At 48.3% G+C, this 21481-nt stretch overlaps 2 protein-coding genes across 2 annotated transcripts in view; both read left to right on the forward strand.

Annotated features, from left to right (window-relative positions):
• Window positions 1-15124, forward strand: part of LOC128065474 (CMRF35-like molecule 2) — a 32312-nt gene extending 17188 nt beyond the window's left edge. Inside the window, exon 6 of the mRNA XM_052658648.1 lies at window positions 14932-15124. Within this exon, the coding sequence (XP_052514608.1) occupies window positions 14932-15124 (193 nt within the window). The remainder of the gene's footprint in view (window positions 1-14931) is intronic.
• A 1019-nt stretch (window positions 15125-16143) lies between these two features.
• LOC128065476 (CMRF35-like molecule 5) lies at window positions 16144-21194 on the forward strand. Its single transcript, XM_052658649.1, has 4 exons — window positions 16144-16198; window positions 18346-18684; window positions 20016-20088; window positions 20918-21194. Exons 1-4 carry the CDS (start codon window positions 16144-16146, stop codon window positions 21192-21194), a joined length of 744 nt encoding a protein of 247 aa, XP_052514609.1.
• The last annotated feature ends 287 nt before the right edge of the window (window positions 21195-21481 follow it).

A 21481-nucleotide genomic window follows, 5' to 3' on the forward strand; every position in this document is an offset into this window, starting at 1 on the left:
GATCTCACATGCTGCAACTAAGAGTTTGCATGAGGAAACAAAGATTGAAGATCCTGCATGCCGCACCTAAGATGGGCCCAGTTTAGTTCAGTTCAGTCGCTCAGCCGTGTCCAACTCTTCCTGACCCCATGGACTGCACCACTCCAGGCCTCCCTGTCCACCGCCAACTCCCAGAGTTTACTCAAACTCATGTCCATTGAGTCAGTGATGCCATCCAACCACCTCATCCTCTCTCATCCCCTTTTCCTGCCTTCAAACTTTCCCAGCATCAGGGTCTGTTCCAATGAGTCAGTTCTTCACATCAGGTGGCCAAAATATTGGAGTTTCAGCTTCAACATCTGTGCTTCCAATGAACACCCAGGACTGATCTCCTTTAGGATGGACTGATTGGATCTCCTTGCAGTCCAAGGGACTCTCAAGAGTCTTCTCCAACACCACAGTTCAAAAGTATCAATTCTTTGGCACTCAGCTTTCTTTAGGAGAAAGCAATGGCACCCTACTCCAGTACTCTTGCCTGGAAAATCTCACGGATGGAGGATCCTGGTAGGCCGCAGTCCATGGGGTCATGAAGAGTCGGACACGACTGAGCAACTTCACTTTTGCTTTTCACTTTCATGCATTGGAGAAGGAAATGGCAACCCACTCCAGTGTTCTTGCCTGGAAAATCCCAGGGACGGGGGAGCCTCGTGGGCTGCTGTCTATGGGGTCGCACAGAGTCGGACACGACTGAAGCGATTTAGCAGCAGCAGCAGCAACTTTATAGTTCAAATTTCACATCCATACATCACTAATGGAAAAACCATAGCCTTGACTAGACGGACCTTTGTTGGCAAAATAATGTCTCAGCTTTTTAATATGCTGTCTAGGTTGGTCATAACTTTTCTTCCAAGGAGCAAACGTCTTTTAATTTCCTGGCTGAAATCACCATCTGCAGTAATTTTGGAGCCCTCAAAATAAAGTCTGCCACTGTTTCCCCATCTATTTGCCATGAAAGAATGGGACCAGGTGCCATGATCTTAGTTTTCTGAATGTTGAGCTTTAAGCCAACTTTTTCACTCTTCTCTTTCACTTTCATCAAGAGGCTCTTTAGTTCTTCTTTGCTTTCTGCCATAAAGGTGGTATCATCTGCATATCTAAGGTTATTGATATTTCTCCTGGCAGCTTGATTCCAGCTTGTGCTTCTTCCAGCCCAGTGTTTCTCATGCTGTACTCTGCATATAAGTTAAATAAGCAGGGTGACAATATACAGGCTTGATGTACTCCTTTCCTGATTTGGAACCAGTCTATTGTTCCATGTCCAGTTCTAACTGTTGCTTCCTGACCTGCATACAGATTTCTTAGGAGGCAGGTCAGATGGTCAAGTATTCCCATCTCTTTAAGAATTTTCCAGAGTTTGTTGTGATCCACACAGTCAAAGACCTGGCACAGCCAAATAAATACATATTAACAAAAAAGAAACTGGCCATTAAAAAAAAAAAGAATAACAGAGATATTACCTACCTAGTATCTGTGTGTCTATGTGGATGCTGTGGAGGGGTTTCCCTGGTGCTGAAAGTGGAGACAAGACCTCGGTGTGAAGGTTCTAGAGGAGGAGCTGGGGGTGGGAGCTGAGTCTGACTCTCTTTCCAGGCCTCTGTTTGAAGGAGGGCACGTATGGCTGAGTTGAGAATCTCCTCTAGGGCTCGGAGGCAGCCAGAGGAGGCCGGTGGAGGCTCCTAGGTTACGGTGGGTCCTGCCTTTCCTTGTCCTAGTTCAGAGTCCCTCATCCTCCCCGCGCTCGTGTTGCCAGAGAAGGCGGGGGTGGGGCTCACTTGGTCAGCTGAGACACCCAGGATTATGGCTTTCTGGCCCTCACCCGCACAATGACAAGGCCCCCGGTCAGGCTGGGGCTACTCTGAGGGTGGACACGATGCCTGATGACCTGGTAAAGAGCCCCTGCCTTCCCGGGACAAGCCTGTCTGAGCTGAATCTGCTCCCCCAATGACAACAGATGGAGATGTGCAGAGATGCCAGGTTCACGCTTTCTTTCAGGCTTTCCAGAAAAATCTACACACCGCCTTCCATGCACGTGTGTGCACACACAGGCATGCAAAACCATAGGCACACATGTAGTTTCAGGTGAGTTTCAGGGGCCCCCCCACCCCTCAGGCAGATAGAGGAAGAGCTCTGCACCCCCACGGGTCAGTACCAGGGCCTCGGGGGGACAGGAGGGTAGCTCCTACCTGAGTGGGTTGCCGTGTAGGCTTGGTGCCCCAGGTCAGGCTCAGTTCTCTGGTGTCGCACCAGTGGGGTCGGTGTCACCCCTCCCAAGCCCTTGCACAGTCATGGTGGGCGTGCGCCCCCTATGATCGTCCCAGATGGACACTCGGCCCTTCCACACTGGTTTCTCTGAGCCTTCATGAGTCTTCATGAGTCTTCATGAGGATCTGGCAGGAGCCCCAGTTCTCTCCGTGGCACCCCCACTTCAAGTAGCTCGCCCACCCTGGGTCATAGTGACACTCGATGGTCATCAGACCATCTTTGGGGCTGCTCACCGACACCACAGATGCAGAAGCAGCCTGGAAAACAGGAATCCAACCCCCATCTCCTCCTTCCTGCAGCCGAGGGTGGGCCTGGGCGCTGCTCCAGGCTTCGGCACCTTCCTCAGGGACTGACCAGGAGCCTCTGCCCTCTGCCCCCAGACTGCTCAGATCCCACGTCCTGCCTGTTTCCTACTCCCTGCAATGGCACCTTTGCTGTCGCGTCTCATCAAGCTCTGCTCTGGGGTCCTAATTGCCCAATACAGAAGCATCTGCAGACTCCTCATCCCGCGGACCACTAGCCACACCCTCATTTCAGAAACTCTCCCACCCTTCGCTCTCAGGCAACACCGCCTACCCCTCCAGCCCGCAGTCCACAGGCTCAGTCCCAAAGCCCAGAGCTGGGGAGATCGTTCTGTTGACTTCCTGGAGCTCTGCCTCCCCGACACATGACACTCACACACACGCTCTGATGAATGAGACACACCCCACACTCCCACACTAAACACCGTGCTCTTTTGTGTCTCCACATCTCTGCACAAGCTGTTTCCCACACCTGGAATGTCCTCTCTTCTCCGATTGAAGGATCAGACCCTGACACCATCCCCCCAGGCTTGGCTCAGATAGCATCTCTTCTAAGGGCTCTCTGGTTCCAAAGCTGACTGGATCTCTTCCAGGGGCTGCCAGGCTTCTTCCTCCTGTCTCGTCTGTCACACTTGCCCCTCTGGACTACGGGCTGGTCTTTGGCTAGTCTTTGGAGCAGAAACTCAGGCAGCTGACGTGCGGGGTTGAGGGACACCCCAAGACCCTGCCCCACCCTGGTTTTGCTGCCTGTCTTCCTCCCTGCCCTCCAGGCTCTTTTTAGAGGAAGGGTTCTCAGCTCTGGCTCCAAGTCCAGACCAGCTGTGGAGGCTTTGAAATGACCCAGATGCTGAGCCTTACCTTGACTACGCGGGTCTGAGCATCTGTGCTCTTTAAAAGAGCCTCAGACTTCCCTGGTGGTCCAGTGGTTAAGAATCCACCTGTCAATGCAGGGGATGAGAGTTCGATTCCTGGTGGGGACTAAGATCTCACATGCAGAGGGGCAACTAAGCCCGTGAGCCACAACCACAGAGCCTGCGTGCCCCGGAGCCCCTATGCCACGATGGAAGACCCTGATGATGTAGTGAAAAGCCTTTGTGCTGCAGCTAAGACCCGATGCAGCCAGATAAATAAATAAATATTAAAAATAAAGCTCAGAGATTCACACATTCATGCACACACGCATGCACGTATGCCTCTGTCTATCTACCTATCTGTCCACCCACCCTTCTGTCTTCTTACCCATCTATTTGCCAGCATTGAGAAATGGTACCCTAGAAAACAGATCTCCTTCATGTTACTCATTTTCATTTTTTCCACCAACACCTAACTTAGAATCTGTCAGAGAATACAAATGTATTAACCTTTCTTTAAAAAAATAAGTGCATGGATGAATGAATAGGCCCTGCTCTTTACCCCAGCACAGACCCTCTCTGTGTCCCAGCCCAGCCTGGCAGGTCCCAGTTCCCAAAGCCCAGTCCCTCTCACCTGGAGGACTGGGAGCAGCCACATGTCCTAACCCCAGGTCCCCGCCCTGTGGATAATCAATGCCAGCTGCTCTCCAGAGACTTGACCTGAGCCCACAGGCAAACCGCCCTCTATGTGTCCAAATCATTAGTTTTTAGTTTCTCTCATTTACTTCCCTTATGTTTCTCTGCTCTCACTTCCCAATTTCATGAATTGCTGCCCTTTAGAGTGTGTGATGGGTGTGATTACATGTCCTCCGTGGCTGGGGAGACACAGAGCATCCCAGTTGCCCAAGATCTCCCTGCAAGTGTGTGTGAGGGTCTGAGGAGGTGGCCAGTTGAACAGCATGATGTGTGTGGCGGGGCTGGGAGGAGGGCGCTGCGGAGCCAGGGAGACAAGTGATGGAGACGTTGGTCTGTGATCCAGAAGAATGTAGTGCTCAGGGCTCAGGCCCAGTAGTTGAGGTGCATGGGCTCAGCTGCTCTGCAGCACATAGGATCTTCCTGGGTCAGGGATTAAACCCATGTCTCCTGTACTGGAAGGTGGGTTCTTAACTGCTGAGCCACCAGGGAAGTCTCCTCTCTACTGGCCAAGTCCCTCTTCTCACTCTCGAGACCCCGGTGTCTCCCAGACTCTGTCCTTGTTGCCCTCGTCTCTAAGCAGCATCCCCAGCGCTCTCTCCAGTGGCCCCTCCACACGCAGGGCCAGCCGTCACACACACATCTCCACCCCATCTCGACTGGGTTCTTGATTTTCAAAGCCAGTGCACTTCTGCAGAGTTACCCGCCCCATTCGGTGCTCAGATATGCTCAGAATGAAATTCCTTGAAAGTCCTTGTGACTCCAGTCCTCAGACTGATCTCTTTGCGGCTAAGGCTTCTTCCTCTGGACTAGCCTTCCAAAGACATAGCCGTACCACCCCCCAGTCTTCTTTCTGCCTTCTGTCACCCTCCGAGGGCCTTGCAGGGGAAGGGGGCTTGGAGGTGCAGTGGCAAGTCTGCAGGAGCAGGAGAGGGGTGGTGAGCCAGTTCTGGGGAGGGAGCCGTGAGGAGGAGGAGGCTGAGCCGCTTCTGTGTGAGTTTATGTCCGAGGGCTGAGGGTTCTTCTGGGAAGAGGGCTGGGGGCGGGGGGGCGGGGGGGGGGGGCGGGTTTCCTGTGAGTCCAGGTGCTTCTCCTGCAGCCAAGAACTCATGAAAGGGTGGGGGTGGGCAGGACTGCAGGGAGCACCAGCTCCCCCTCCTTCCCTTCAGTTCTCACTGGTATTATTGAGCTGAGTTACTGTTCAGTCACTAACTCATGCCCGACTCTCTGTGACCCCGTGGACTGCAGCCCGCCAGGCTCCGCCGTCCATGGGATTCTCCAGGCAGGAATACTGGAGTGGGTGGCCATCCCAGGTGACTAGGTGGTAAGTATTCTTGCCTGGCGAGTCCCATGTACAGAATACTGGAGTGGGTTGCCCTTTCTTTCTCCAGGGGGTCTTCCTGACCCAGGCATGGGAATTGCGTGTCCTGCACTGACATGTGAGTCTTACCACCTAGTCACCTGGGAAGACCCTATTGTGCTATAATTGTGATAAAATAAGCTGTGTACATTGAAAGTGCCCAGTTGAAAACTGTTTTCTTTTTTTAATTATTTTTCAAATTTTGCATAGCGTAAGACTCACTCTTTTGTGATGTATACTTTGACGAATTTTTAAAGCAGGCGTCATTTCTTGCAAACCCCACCACAAACATACAGCACAATTGCATCGCTTTCCTCCAGGGTCTTCAACTGTGGATTCCACTTCTTTAACATCTGGTCGTCAAAAGCTTCATGTGCTGAAGGCTTCCCAGGACTGCTGTTCCAACGGAGTTCAGCTTTCAGAGGCTTTGATGTGCTTTTGGACCTGGCCCATGTGTGCCACCCAGCAACTACTCCATGACACAGGGGGTGGCCTTTCCCCAGTTCTGTCTGGGGTACTGTCTCAGGGTTCCGCCAGCTCGCACAGCTTGGAGGGTGAGCTGACTGCCCAGGGTCCCTTTCTGGAGCTGCTTCCTCTTCTTCAACTCCCTGACCCCTTCCCCCCGCTTCCTGGTCCTGTGGTTGGAAAGCTGAGGCTTTTGTCTTCCCTGTCAGCTTGGGTCAGCCTCCAGGGTCAGACAGAGACAGCATGAGGAGAAACACACCCTGGCTTCCCTGCCCAGCCGCCCTCATGCTTCTTCTTTTATTTTTTAAAAAGATTTATCTGTTTATTCTTTGGCTTGGCTGGGTCTTCAATGCTGCACTTTAGGCTTTCTCTCATGGCTGTGAGCAGGGGCTTCTCTCTAGTTGTGGGGGCAGTCTTCTCCCTGTGGTGGCTTCTCTTGTTGCAGAGCGGGGGCTCTAGTGTTGCAGAAACCAGTACTTGAGAAACCCAGCACCACACTCGGAGAGTTGGAGAGCTCAGGTTTATTACGCCGGCGGGCCCAGAGGAGTTAACACTCCACGCTCTGAGCCCCAAACAAAGGGATTACAGAGTTTTTATAGACAGACTGTAGTGGGCAACACTAGCTGTTAATAGGCTGGTTTAAACTAAGGGGTTTTGCATGTGCGGGAACAGTGGTCAAAATGGGGAGGCAGAAGCCTGGCCTGGACATGCATGATGAAGCAGGTTCGCAAGGGCTGGGCAATTGCAAAGAGCAGAACAAGGGTGAGTGAGATAAACTCCAGTTCCTCGTATTGCAAGTCCCCACTTTCTGAGACAACATGACCTACTTGATCTAGATTTTGCAAGGGGCAAACTGAATTACAGAGGCAGAAGAAGGGGGTGATGTAAAATTTTAACCTTTCCTCTTCATTCTCCCCGTTGATGCTTCTATCACTCATTGTAGAAAGCATCATCTCATGTTTCGGTAGGACATTCAGAGCTCCCCATCATTTAGGGGCCTTTACTGAGCTTTTACCATTTGTAACTTTATGGATTCAATCCAAGAGGTTATGAACTGGGTAATAACATTGAGAATACAAGGGCCAAACAAGAGCGCTGCAACGAGCATGAAGAGAGGACTTGTTAAAGGGAGAAGCCACGATGCCCAGCTCCAGATATTGCTCCAATTACCCCAGGAATTAGCTAGTTTTTCTCTCCATCTTATGATTTGTTCCCTTAGCTGTTGGGCCATGTCCCTGACTATTCCTGATTGGTTTATATAAAAGCAGCATTTTTCATTCAAGAAGAGGCAGAGTCCTCCCTTTTCAGCCGTCAGTAGGTCTAGCCCTCTCCTATTCTGTAAAACCACCTCAGCCAGGGAGTCGAGTTGGTCTTGTAAGGCCACTAAAGATTTGGCCACTCTCTCAGTGTTGTCGGTGAAGTCTTTGGATAGTATATGGTAAAAGGTGGTTGATGAAGCAATTCCTCCTATTCCCATACCTATCCCAGCTGTGATTCCCAGACCAACTAGTAGGGGTATAAACTGGATGCCTCTTTGACCACATATGTGCTGCCAGAGGTACTGTGAGAGTCTGGTTGTTAGGGACAATATTCATCTGGGGAGTGAGGAAGGCTAAGGTGAAGATACCCATCTAACTGACAGGTAGACATAAGTAAGCATCTGTCCCACAAAGAAAGAAAAGGCCTCGACGGGGGCAGCACCATCTGTTACGGCAAGGGACCCCAAAAGGCTGCAAAGCAACCTGCACATAACGGATAACTGAACACTAGCAAAAGGTTTTCTCCCCATCTTTGGGTTGTCACAGCTATAGCAACTGAGCCTATTGTAAAGTGGCGGGGGGGTGGGGGTGGGCGCGGTCAGCTATACTATGGAGCAGTTTAGTTAGTAGGGAGAATCGATCATAAGAGACTTTTAATAAGAATGAGGCTTCCCACTACAGTGAGATAGTTCAATTCAGTTCAGTTGCTCAGGCGTGTCCGACTCTTTGTGACCCCATGAACCGCAGCACGCCAGGCCTCCCTGTCCATCAGCAACTCCTGGAGTCCACCCAAACCCATGTCCATTGAGTTGGTGATGCCATCAAACCATCTCATCCTCTGTTGTCCCCTTCTCCTCTTGCCCTCAATCTTGCCCAGCATCAGGGTCTTTTCAAATGAGTCAGCTCTTTGCATGAGGTGGCCAAAGTATTGGAGTTTCACCTTCAGCATCAGTCCTTCCAATGAACACCCAGGACTGATCTCCTTAGGATGGACTGGTTGGATCTCCTTGCAGTCCAAGGGACTCTCAAGAGTCTTCTCCAACACCACAGTTCAAAAGCATCAATTCTTCTGTGCTGAGCTTTCTTTATAGTCCAACTCTCACATCCATATATGACCACTGGAAAAACCATAGCCTTGACTAGACGGACCTTTGTTGACAAAGTAATGTCTCTGCTTTTTAATATGCTATCTATGTTGGTCATAACATTCCTTCCAAGGAGTAAGCATCTTTTAATTTCATAGCTGCAATCACCATCTGCAGTGATTTTGGACCCCCAAAAATAAAGTCTGACACTTTTTCCACTGTTTCCGCATCTGTTTCCCATGAAGTGATGGGACCAGATGCCATGATCTTCGTTTTCTGAATGTTGAGCTTTAAGCCAACTTTTTCACTCTCCTCTTTCACTTTCATCAAGAGGCTTTTTAGTTCCTCTTCGCTTTCTGCCATAAAGGTGGTATCATCTGCATATCTGAAGTTATTGATATTTCTCCCAGCAATCTTGATTCCAGCTTGTGCTTCTTCCAGCCCAGTATTTCTCATGATGTACTCTGCATATAAGTTAAATAAGCAGGATGACAATATACAGGCTTGATGTACTCCTTTTCCTATTTGGAACCAATCTGTTGTTCCATGTCCAGTTCTAACTGTTGCTTCCTGACCTGTATATATGTTTCTCAAGCTAGGTTGGTCACAATCAGCAATCACACACTCACAATCATTCAGAGGCTATCATAGTGCCTCCCTTCCTCTGGAGTCCCCAGTTCTCCCTATCTAATGCTCCCTTCCTGGGAGCCCAGGGAGGTGATCAGTCTCCTCTTCTACCCCCTGGGGTAGGTTCCTGCCTGGGGACCAGTCCTGGAGCCTTGTCTTATCCTGTGACCATTCCTGGTGAGTTGGTCTGTCACTCCAAAGTCCCATTGCGGCTTGGCCATCCGGAGTGTTGGAACACTGGTCCAAAAGAGAACCCGGGATACCACCAGGTGGTACACCTCCTCGTTCATCTTTGGGTTCCTTCACTCCAGCCTGGCAGAGCCACCAGTCTGGTGGCTCAAGGGGCCAGCGTGGTTGGAATCTTGCTGGGGCCTCCAGAAATGTTGCAGAAACCAGTGCTCGGGAAAACAAGCACCACACTCAGAGAGTTGCAGAATCAGGTTGATTATGATGGCGGGCCCAGAGGAGTTAACAGTCCAAGGTCTGAGCCCTGAACAAAGGGATTACAGAGTTTTTATAGACAGACTGTAGTGGGCAACACTAGCTGTTAATAGGCAGGTTTAAACTAAGGGGTTTTGCATGTGCGGGAACAGTAGTCAAAATGGGGAAGGAGAAGCCTGGCCTGGGCATGCACAATGAAGCAGGTTTGCAGGGGCTGGGTGATTGCAAAGAGCAGGACAAGGGTGAGTGAGATAAACTCCAGTTCCTAGTATTGCAAGTCCCCACTTTCTGAGACAACATGACCTAAGTGATCTAGATTTTGCAAGAGGAAAACTGAGTTACAGAGGCAGAAGGAGAAGGAGGTGATGTAAAATTTTAGCTTTTCCTTTTCACTAGGAGTGGGGGTCTCCAGGGGTGGGGCCTCCAGGGGCGGGGTCTCCAGGGGCAGGGGCTTTGGCAGCTATGAGTCTCAGGCCCTAGGCCTCAGTAGCTCTGGCACACAGATTTGCTTGTTCCACAGCATGCGGAACCTTCCTGGACCAAGGGTCAAACTGATGTCCCCTGCATGAGTAGGTGGATTCTTACCCACTGAGCCACCAGGGAAGTCCCGATCCTTTCTGGTGGTGGGTGTCTGAGTCATGTCACGTTTTGACTGTTATGAGGAGTGTTGCCCTGACATTCTGGCCCATGCCTTTGGTGAACATCTATATACCTTCTGCTTAGCATTTAAAGGGAACCTTGGTTTCTTTATCGGAAGAAACAATCGTGTATAGATCAGGTCAGGACCCAGTTTCTATAATGGCTGTCTCCATTTTGTTTCTCTAATTAAAGGAGTTGGTTGACAGTGTTGTGCTGACCTCTCCTGTGCAGCAGAGTGACTCAGTTATACGTATGGAGACGTTCTTTTTAAAAATATTCGTTTCCATTGTGATTTATCACAGGATATTGCAGACAGTCCCCTGTGGCTTATAGTAGGATCTTGCTGCTTGTCCATCCACATGTAACAGCTTATGTCTGCTAATCCCAGACTCTGAGCCTTTTCCTTCCCTCCCTCCCCCGTGGCAATGACAAGTCTGTTCTCTACGTCTGTGAGTCTGTTTCTGTCTGGTGGATATGTTCATTTATGCCATATTTGCGATTCCACATATAAGTGATATCATATGGTGTTTGTCTTTGACTTTCTGAGTTACTGCTCTTAGTAGGGTAATCTCTAGTTGCACCCATGTTGATGAAAATGGCATTGTGTTAGTTGCTCAGTTGTATCTGACCCTTGTGACCCCATGGACTGTAGCCCATGAGGTTGTTCTGTCCATAGGACTCTCCAGACAAGAATACTAGAGTGGGTTGCCATTTCCTTCTCCAGAAAATGGCATTATTCATTTTTTTTCACATATGATAATATACATGTTTCAATGCCATTCTCCCAAATCATCCCACCCTCGCCCTCTCCCACAGAGTCCAAAAGATTATTCTATACATCTGTGTCTCTTATGCTGTCTCGTATACAGGGTTATCATTACCATCTTTCTAAATTCCATATATATGTGTTATTATACTGTATTGGTGTTTTCTCTTTCTGGCTTACTTCACTCTGTATAAGGGCTCCGGTTTCATCCACCTCATTAGAACTGATTCAAATGTATTCTTTTTAATGGCTGAGTAATAATCCATTGTGTATATGTACCACAGCTTTCTTATCCATTCGTCTGCTGATGGACATCTAGGTTGCTTCCATGTCCTGGCTAAAACAGTGCTGTGATGAACATTGGGGTACACGTGTCTTTCAGTTCTGGTTTCCTCAGAGTGTATGCCCAGCTGTGGGATTGCTGGGTATGGCAGTTCTATTTCCAGTTTTTTAAGGAATCTTCACACTGTTCTCTATAATGGCTGTACTAGTTTGCATTCCCATCAACAGTGTAAGAGGGTTCCATTTTCTCCACACCCTCTCCAGCATTTATTGCTTGTAGACTTTTGGATAGCAGCCATTCTGACTGGCGTGAAATGGTACCTCATTGTGGTTTTGATTTGCATTTCTCTGATAATGGGTGACGTTGAGCATCTTTTCATGTGTTTGTCAGCCATCTGTTTGTCTTCTTTGTAGAAATGTCTGTTTAGTTCTTTGGCCCATTTTTTGATTGGGTCGTTTATTTTTCTGGAATTGAGCTGCAGGAGTTGCTTGTATACTTTTGAGATTAATTCTTTGTCAGTTGCTTCATTTGCTATTATTTTCTCCCATTCTGAAGGCTGTTTTTCACCTTGCTTATAGTTTCCTTTGTTGTGCAGAAACTTTTAATTTTAATTAGATCCCATTTGTTTATTTTTTATTTTATTTCCAATATTCTGGGAGGTGGGTCATAGAGGATCCTGCTGTGAATTATGTCAGAGAATGTTTTGCCTATGTTCTCCTCTAGGAGTTTTATAGTTTCTGGTCTTACATTTAGATCTTTAATCCATTTTGAGTTTATTTTTGTGTATGGTGTTAGAGGGTGTTCTAGTTTCATTCTTTAACAAGTGGTTGACCAGTTTTCCACGCACCACTTGTTAAAGAGATTGTCTTTTCTCCATTATATACTCTTGCCTCCTTTGTAAAAGATAAGGTGTCCATAGGTGTGTGGATTTATCTCTGGGCGTTCTATTTTGTTCCATTGATCTATATTTCTGTCTTTGTGCCAGTACCATACTGTCTTGATGACTGTGGCTTTGTAGTATAGCCTGAAGTCAGGAAGGTTAATTCCTCCAGTTCCATTCTTCTTTCTCAAGATTGCTTTGGCTATTTGAGGGTTTTTGTATTTCCATACAAATTGTGAAATTATTTGTCCCAGCTCTGTGAAAAATACCGTTGGTAGCTTGATAGGGATTGCATTGAATCTATAGATTGCTTTGGGTAGTATACTCATTTTCACTATATTGATTCTTCTGATCCATGAACATGGTATATTTCTCCATGTATTAGTGTCCTCTTTGATTTCCTTCACCAGTGTTTTATAGTTTTCTATATATAGGTCTTTTTTTTCTTTAGGTAGATATATTCCTAACTATTGCATTCTTTTCATTCATGGTGAATAGAATTGTTTCCTTAATTTCTTTTTCTATTTTCTCATTCTTAGTGAATAGGAATGCAAGGGATTTCTGTGTGTTGATTTTATATCCTTCAACTTTACTTATATGCATTGATTAGCTCTAGTAATTTTCTGGTGGAGTCTTTAGGGTTTTCCATGTAGAGGATCATGTCATCTGCAAATAGTGAGAGTTTTACTTCTTCTTTTCCAATTTGGATTCCTTTTATTTCTTTTTCTGCTCTGATTGCTGTGGCCAAAACTTCCAAAACTATGTTGAATAGTAGTGGTGAGAGTGGGCACCCTTGTCTTCTTCCTGACTGTAGAGGAAATGCTTTCAGTTTTTCACCATTGAGGATAATGTTTGCTGTGGGTTTGTCATATATAGCTTTTATTACGTTGAGGTATGTTCCTTCTAGTCCTGCTTTCTGCAGGGTTTTATCATAAATGGATGTTGAATTTTGTCAAAAACTTTCTCTGCATCTATTGAGATAATCATATGGCTTTTATTTTTCAGTTTGTTAATGTGGTGTATTACATTGATTGATTTGTGGATATTGAAGAATCCTTGCATTCCTGGGATAAAGCCCACTTGGTCATGATGTATGATCTTTTTAATGTGTTGTTGGATTCTGTTTGCTAGAATTTTGTTGAGGATTTTTCCATCTATGTTCATCAGTGATATTGGCCTGTAGTTTTCTTTTTTTGTGTGGCATCTTTGTCTGGCTTTGGTGTTAGGGTGATGGTGGCCTCATAGAATGAGTTTGGAAGTTTACCTTCCTCTGCAATTTTCTGGAAGAGTTTGAGTAGGATAGGTGTTAGCTCTTCTCTAAATTTTTGGTAGAATTCAGCTGTGAAGCCATCTGGACCTGGGCTTTTGTTTGCTGGAAGATTTCTGATTACAGTTTCATTTTCCATGCTTGTGATGGGTCTGTTAAGATTTTCTATTTCTTCCTGGTTCCGTTTTGGAAAGGTATACTTTTCTGAGAATTTGTCCATTTCTTCCAAGTTGTCTATTTTATTGGCATATAATTGCTGATAGTAGTCTCTTATGATCCTTTGTATTTCTGTGTTGTCTGTTGTGATCTCTCCATTTTCATTTCTAATTTTATTGATTTGATTTTTCTCCCTTCGTTTCTTGATGAGTCTATCTAATGGTTTGTCAATTTTATTTATCCTCTCAAATAACCAGCTTTTGGCTTTGTTGATTTTTGCTATGGTCTCTTTTGTTTCTTTTGCATCTATTTCTGCCTTAATTTTTAAGATTTCTTTCCTTCTGCTAACCCTGGGGTTCTTTATTTCTTCCTTTTCTAGTTGCTTTAGGAGTAGAGTTAGGTTATTTATTTGACTTTTTTCTTGTTTCTTGAGGTATGCCTGTATTGCTATGAACCTTCCCCTTAGCACTGCTTTTACAGTGTCCCACAGGTTTTGGGTTGTTGTGTTTTCATTTTCATTCATTTTTATACATATTTGGTTTCTTTTTTGATTTCTTCTGTGATTTGTTGGTTATTCAGCAGCATGTTGTTCAGCCTCCATATGTTGGAGTTTTAAAAATTTTTCTCCTGTAACTGATGTCTAATTTTATGGCTTAGTAGTATTCCAGTGTGGAGAAGGCGATGGCACCCCACTCCAGTACTCTTGCCTGGAAAATCCCATGGGCAGAGGAGCCTGGTAGGCTGCAGTCCATGGGGTCGCAAAGAGTCGGACACGACTGAGTGACTTCACTTTCACTTTTCACTTTCATGCACTGGAGAAGGAAATGGCAACCCACTCCAGTGTTCTTGCCTGGAGAATCCCAGGGACGGGGGAGCCTGGTGGGCTGCCGTCTATGGGGTTGCACAGAGTCGGACACGACAGAAGTTACTTAGCAGCAGTAGCAGCAGCAATATTCCAGTGTGTGTATGTATGTGTACACATATACACACCACCTTTTCCTCATGCATTCATCTGTTCATGGACATTTAGCTTGTTTCTATGTCTCAGCTATTGTGAACAGTGCTGCTATGAGCATAGGGGTACATGCATCTTTTTGAGCTAGAGATTTGTCCATGTATATTCCCAGATGTAGGAGTGCTGGATCATATCATAATTCTATTTTTAGTTTTCTGAGGAACCTCCACACAATTTCCATAGTCGCTGCACCAACTTATATTCTCACTAACATGGTAGGAGTGTTCCCTTTTCTCCGCCCTCTAGCCAGTGTTGGTTAAATCTAGACTTCTCTAATGATGGCCATTTTGACCAGTGTGAGGTGATATCTCACTGAGTTGCATTTCTCTACTAATTGGTGATGCTGAGCATCTTCTCATGTGCCTACGTAGAACATTGGGCTGTCTTCTTTGGAGAAATGGCTGAGACCTACATTTAAGAGAAGTGGAATTTCAGCCAGGGTTAAATCCTCAGCCACAACTAGTGATTCAGGACACACATTTCCTGGAAGGAAACTGAGTCCCTGAGACCAGTGCACTTAAGCTCCTCACTGCCTGCCCAGGTGCTTGAACCCTCAGAGTGGGCAGAAGAGGTCTGAACACCCGTTAGAAGACAGCGGCTCCCCTGCTGAAAATAAGAAAATGAGTTCCTTTCATCGCGATCAGAGGGCGTGCCTGGGAGTAGACCTCAAGGCACAGATCCTGGCGGTGGAATCTCATGGTGACCGAGGGGGAGTCTTTCGACCAGGGGCTTAAACACACACACACACACACATACACACACATAGCATGGGGGCACTCAGCACATTTGCCAAGCCTGGGGAGCTGGGCCTGTTCACCTCTGGGTAGCTCTTAGCAGCACAGAAGCCACAAAGCCACACATTACATGAAATAAACAGAACTGGCCAGGACAGAGTGAGAAAGAAGGGGTCAGAAGCTCAGAGAAACTTGCCTCCTAAAATATGACAGAGAAAAGGAGAGACCAAGAATCAGTCCAGAGAGGAGGGGGAGAGGGAGCAGGGGACACAGGGCCCCGAGGGCAGTGGGGAGGGTCACCCAGGAGACGGAAGATAAGCAGCGCCTGTGCAGGGCGGTGACCAGCAGCCAGGAGCCGGGGTGTGTGCAGACGTGGGAGAGGAAGCCTCTGGACAGAATATGTGAAAGGAAAAGGGGCTTCTCCTTTCTGATCCTGCCCCAGGGCAGCCTCTGCTCTGCAGTGACTCAGGACCTCTAATAAAGCTGACCCCAGGGAGGGGCAGGGGTCAGGCTCAGGGCAGGAAGGTGGTCTGAGATGCAGGTGCAGGTGCTGCCTGCAGGGAGGGGAGGATGGGGCTGTTTCTGCAGCGAGGCTGGACCTGAGCCCTGAGCTCCGTCTTCTCCCCAAGTGCAGACCCAGTTGAGTCCATTCCTGCATTCAACCCCTTCTCTGGGGTCCTCTCTCCTCACTCACCACCAGGTCTGCCCCCTCCCCCCAGCAGCGATGTCTTGCCTCCTCGTGGGCAACCCGCCTGGACCCAGACCACTTGTTTTCCCCAAGGCACAGAGGTCTAGACACAACTCTCATCACTTGATGCAATTCATCCTCTGAATGAGTGACACCCCTTTCTCCTAATCTGTAAAATGCAGAAGTAGGTGCTGACAGTGGGAAGTGGACCAGAGACAAGTGCAAAGGAGATTCAGGAGACTTCACTTGAGGCTTGAGGGAGATCTGGCACATCCACTTCTGATCTTGGCTTCAGGTCCTTGAAGGGACTGAGAGCTCGTTAGGTCCGAGGATGGGAGGCAAGACCACGTGTCTGCTCCCGGCTCTGTTCCTTCTCATCATCCCAGGTGAGTGGGGCGGGGCTTCAGACCCTGGAGTGACTGAGACAGGAGATCCTGAGGGTTTGCCCTGGGGGAACATGGCGGGGAACACGGCAGGGTCCATTCGTTCATCCAGACGCTTATTTGTTAATCAAATATCATGTTTACTATTAACACCTCACAGCTTCTATGTTAGGTGCTGGGAAACAAGAAACCAAACCAAACCAAAGTGTCCCCACATAGGACAGTGTTTTTCAACCTCAGCCATTCTACAGACACAGATGAATGAAGGAAAATGGGGTTAATGAAGGAATCCACTCCTGAAGAGTTTTTTAAAGCCTTATTTCTGGCTGTACTGGGTCATCAGGGTGATCCGGATCTTTCTGTTGGTGCACAGGCTTCTCATAGCCTATTTTGCAGGTCTCTTTAATGGTCAATTTTTGTAAATGTTCTCTATGTGCTTTAAAAAAACGTGTTGTTTGAAGTTGTTATATCATGATGCACATGCTTCTAGTTCCAACTCAAACTCGTGCTGACCAATCACGCTGAATGTTTGTTGACTCTAAAGAAGTGCTCAGAGTTTCTGTGAATGGGTTTACATTTGCATGCATGCACGCTAAGTTGCTAAGTCGTGTCCAACTCTTTTGGAGTGGGTTTCCAAGCCCTCCTCCAGGGGATGTTCTTGACCCAGGAATGGAACTTGTCTCCTGCGGTTCCTGAATTGCAGACAGATTCTTTACCCCTGAGCCACTGGGAGGCTCTGGGTTTGTGCTGACTTCAGCAAATTTAAATAGTTTTTAATGGATGTTTGATTTAAGTTATTTCCAGTGCTCCGAGTGCCTTTATGCAAGTTTCAGTTCAGTTCAGTTCAGTCACTCAGTCATGTCTGATTCTTTGTGACCACATGGACTGCAGCACGGCAGGCCTTCCTGTCCATCACCAACTCCTGGAGTTTACTCAAACTCGTGTCCATTGAGTTGGTGATGCCATTCAACCATCTATTCCTCTGTCATCCCATTCTCCTCCCAGCATATTTTCCAGCATCAGGTCTTTTCCAATGAGTCAGTTCCTCACATCAGGTGGCCAAAGTATTGGAGTTTCAGCTTCAGCATCAGTCCTTACAATGAATATTCTGGACTGACTTCTTTTAGGATGGAATGGTTGGATCTCCTTGCTGTCCAAGGGACTCTCAAGAGTCTTCTTCAACAACATAGTTCAAAAGTATCAATTGTTCATCACTGAGCTTTCTTTATACTCCAACTCTCACATCCATACATGACTAGTGGAAAAACCATACCTTTGATTAGACAGACCCAGACTGAAAATAATGAGCAAGTGATCACTGACCTGGAGCAGATGGTTGCAGAGAAGAGAGAAATAGCTTTTTCAGTTTACTCAGTGTTGATCTACTGATTGAATCATTTCCATTAGATTTAATAAAAACCTTACAAGACACCTGAAGACATTTATAGGTGTTGCTCTGTTTCATACCTAACCTGTCCTTGCTTTTGTCCTACAAAAGCACTTCTCCCAGGAATTTGGGAGTGGAATTTACAATTCAGTGAACATAATGGGATGTGTCCTGTATGGAGTCCATAGCACATGGAGCCCCAGTAGCAACCACTGTTTTGGTCAGCTTCAAGGAGGCCCCTGCCGGTACATTTACTACACCATACCCAGTTTACTACAGTTTACCGGTTTACTACATCATAACCAGTAGGAACAGCCTCCCCAAAGACATGTTAAGGGGGCGTTTCAGCTGGACCTCCTGAGGTCGTCAGTGCAGAGTCATCTTCTGTGAAAATGGGTCCTCTGGTCTTTCCTCCCCATCAGAGCAGAGTAACACAGGGATGGCTGCAAATGGACATGACTGGAATGGAAAGACTCACTGGCCGCAGACAGGGGAAGAGGGGATAATTACAGGAAACTGCTCTTGCTCTGTGTCAGTGTTTGGGTTTCTTCGAGATCTGCAGTTGTGCTTTTATGGGATTTTCCTGGTGGCTTTGACTAGAATTTTGAAGGGCAAAAGGTCCATCTTGTGGAAGGTGTATCTCTTCCTTGACTGTTACTCAGCTCAGGAGGCCCTTGGGTCTGGTTGAACTGTTCACAATGCAGGAGGCTGTGGCCCTGCCCCCAGGATGGGAGGTGACATGTACATGGATTTGTGTTTCCAGGCTCATCTGCCATCTTGGGTCCCAGAGCAGTGAGAGGTGTGGAGCAGGGCTCACTGACTGTGTGGTGTCGATACGACCCTGGGTGGGAGCCCTACGTGAAGTGGTGGTGCCGGGGGGCTGACTGGAGCAGCTGCCACTTCGTTGTTAAAACAATCCGTGGATCAGAGAAGGAGGTGAAGCAGGGCCGCGTGTCCATCAAGGACAATCAGAAAGACCGCTCGTTCACCGTGACCATGGAGAAACTCAGGGTAGACGATTCAGACACTTACTGGTGTGGGATTGAGAGACCTGGACCTGACCTGGGGGATGATGTTGACGTGATCATTGACCCAGGTAAGAGTATGTGTGTGTGTGGACGTGTCTCTTCAGGGCCTGCTCTGTCCAGGGACCCAGCTGTCCCTCAGAGGGAATGTCCCAGGGGTGGGGGAGTCACTCCTGAGGGCTCATGAAACCCCCGCTGACCACCTGGGCTGGGAGCAGCTGGGCTTCCCCTTGACGCCCTCCTGGCTCCAGGACTGCCTCTGGGCAGGATCAGGCTTTCCCAACACCCTGTTTCCCTGCACACAGTCAGTGTCCGAGTCTGCTCCCAAGAGGATGAAGGTGGTGGTCCCCGTGTCAGTCTGTGGGCCAAGGGGCCCTCCTCTGTGGGACCAGGAGACCCCGATTCCTGCCAGTGCTTTCCTGGGATCCCTGCTCCCCTGGGGGTGTTCCTGCTCTTTCTGGAATTCAGGGTTGGATCTTCAGAGCTGCCGTTCCCACCGCATGTTCCATATCACATCTCAGGCAGAAGTCCCAGCCCAAAGAGGGATGCTGTGCTTAATGTTAGGGTCTGGACAGGGCTCCACAGTCAGAAGGCTGCATTTCTGATGCATGAAACCCCATCATGAGCCATTTATACCTTTGCATTGAATGACACTCTTCCTCAATCCATCTAGAAGGCAAGCACTCCTGGGCATGTTAACAGAGGCACCTTGGTTTGACTGATTTTGTCTGTTGAGCTCTGCTTCTGCTGACCCTCGGACCGGGCAACACCAGCTCACGGGGCATCTCTGGTAGAGAGGAGTGGGCACACAGTCAATAGCTCCCTACACATACACCCTGAACCTGTGAGGCTCATTATACTTGCAAAGCAGACCAGGTTCATCTCAGTCAACCCTGACAACACTCCTGAGAGGGACTCTCCCCATCGCCGGAGCTTAATAACGTCCTCCAAGTGCAGGCTCTTCCTGAGCCTCGGGATTTTGCTCAGGGCTGGTCCTGGCCTTTGAAGTTGCAGATCTTGGCTGTGTCAGCTGCCTGCTAGTCCCCATTTTACTCCTGTCCTCATGGATAAGTAGATGGGGGAGGCACTGGCCGTGGCCCCATCACAAGCAGCTGGAGCATTTGAATTCCGCTCCCTCCAGCTGCCCTTGGCCTGAGGCGACCCTGGGCCCCTCTAACCTCTGGACCTGTGCCAGCCCCACTGCCTCTGAGGCTCTGAGTCTCCTGGAGGCCAAGGAGATATGAGCAGTCCAGGCTGTCGGCCCCTCCCTTGGCACTGCTCCAGACACTCAGGAAGGGAGGCCCATGCTTCCCAAACCCAGATCCCCCAGACTCAGAGGCACTTTTGGGGCTGCAGGTGGGTGGACAGATAGAGTGCTGTGTAACCTGGTCTGTATGTCTTGCAACAGCAGCGTCGATCTCCACCCGCCCCATCTCCAATGCCAACATGTTCACAGCACCAGTTGTCCTGGAAGGACACCTGTAAGTACCAATTAGGGCTTTTGATCTTCATGAGATGGCTGATGCACTTATTCATCCAATAAATAAGCACTGGGTACCCACTCCTGCCCACCCCTTTTTTTAAAAAATTTTTTATTTATTTTATTTTTGGGGGGATATTCTCGGTCTTCATGGCTGTGCATGGGCTTTCTAATATTTCCTGCATTGGCAGTGGATTCTTTACCACTGGAGCACCAGGGAAGCCTGCCCATCCCTGTTTTAGAAATATGAGGGGATATGAGGATTATTCAAATATCCAGCTGTCTGCCTTCCAGGTACTTACATTACATAATTAATGTTCCAAACAGAATTAAGTCATTAATTGATAAATGACTTCATTTGACAAATTTCTGTGAAGAGTGAAGAATAAGGGATGATTCTTGTATTAGCTTGGCTGGCATGGCAAAGTAACACAGGCCAGGCGGCTTAGACAACGTTCATTTTTCACAACTCTGGAGGCCAGGGTCTGCAGTCAAGGTGTCAGTGTATCTATCTCCTTTCTCCCAAGGGCTCCCTCCTTAGCTGTGTAGATGGCCATCTTCCTTGCTGTGCATCTCGTGGTTTCCCCTTTGTGTGTGTCTATGTTCTAAGCTCTTCTCCTTCTGATGAGGACACTGGTCCTTTCCTGCCCAGGAGAGCAGCAAGGGTCAGAACAGGGAGACATGAAGAAGGAGAGTCTGGGGGGTGAAGGCAGTTGTATCCTGGGATCCCAGGCTGGCCCTCGTGTAGGTTATTGGAACCCAGGCACCGGGGGAGCTGGGAGGAGGGGGCCTGGGGGGCATCTCACTTCCTGTCCACGTGTCCCCCACAGGCCCCTACTGGGCAGCGTCCACTTCCTGCTCCTGGTCTTCCTGAAGGTGCCCCTGCTCCTGGGCATGCTCGGTGCTGTCCTCTGGGTCAACAGGCCTCTGAGGAGTTCCGGGGGGAAGCCCCAGGAAAGCCAGCAGCCCCCATGCTCTCCAATGTTCCAGGAGCAAAAGACCCTCAAACAGAACAAAAAGGCATTTTTCTCAGGCAATGACAGTGGTCAGTGGCGACTGTGGTTCTCGAGGCAGCGTGGCTCCCCGCTTCAAGAATTAGTCCCCTAGTCCCTGGAAACCTGCTGCTGTGATGCTCCGGCCTGGCTCTAATTTCGCCCTTCCCTGCACAGCCTCTGGTTTTCTTCATCCTGAGGCCTCCAACACAGGAGAAACTACAGGAAGGAATGGAAGAGCGGATGCCTTCTTCTGGGCCCAGTTCCTTGGAGGACATATATGATCTCAAGTCTGTGTCACACACAACGTAATGCACTTGTTTTTGCATTGTGTGCGGGGCAGGGGTCAGCCAACCGTGGGTTTGAGATTCTCTGTGTGCTTGATCGTGTCTGACTCTTTGT

Source organism: Budorcas taxicolor, chromosome 19, assembly GCF_023091745.1.
Source record: "Budorcas taxicolor isolate Tak-1 chromosome 19, Takin1.1, whole genome shotgun sequence".
NCBI lineage: Eukaryota > Metazoa > Chordata > Mammalia > Artiodactyla > Bovidae > Budorcas > Budorcas taxicolor.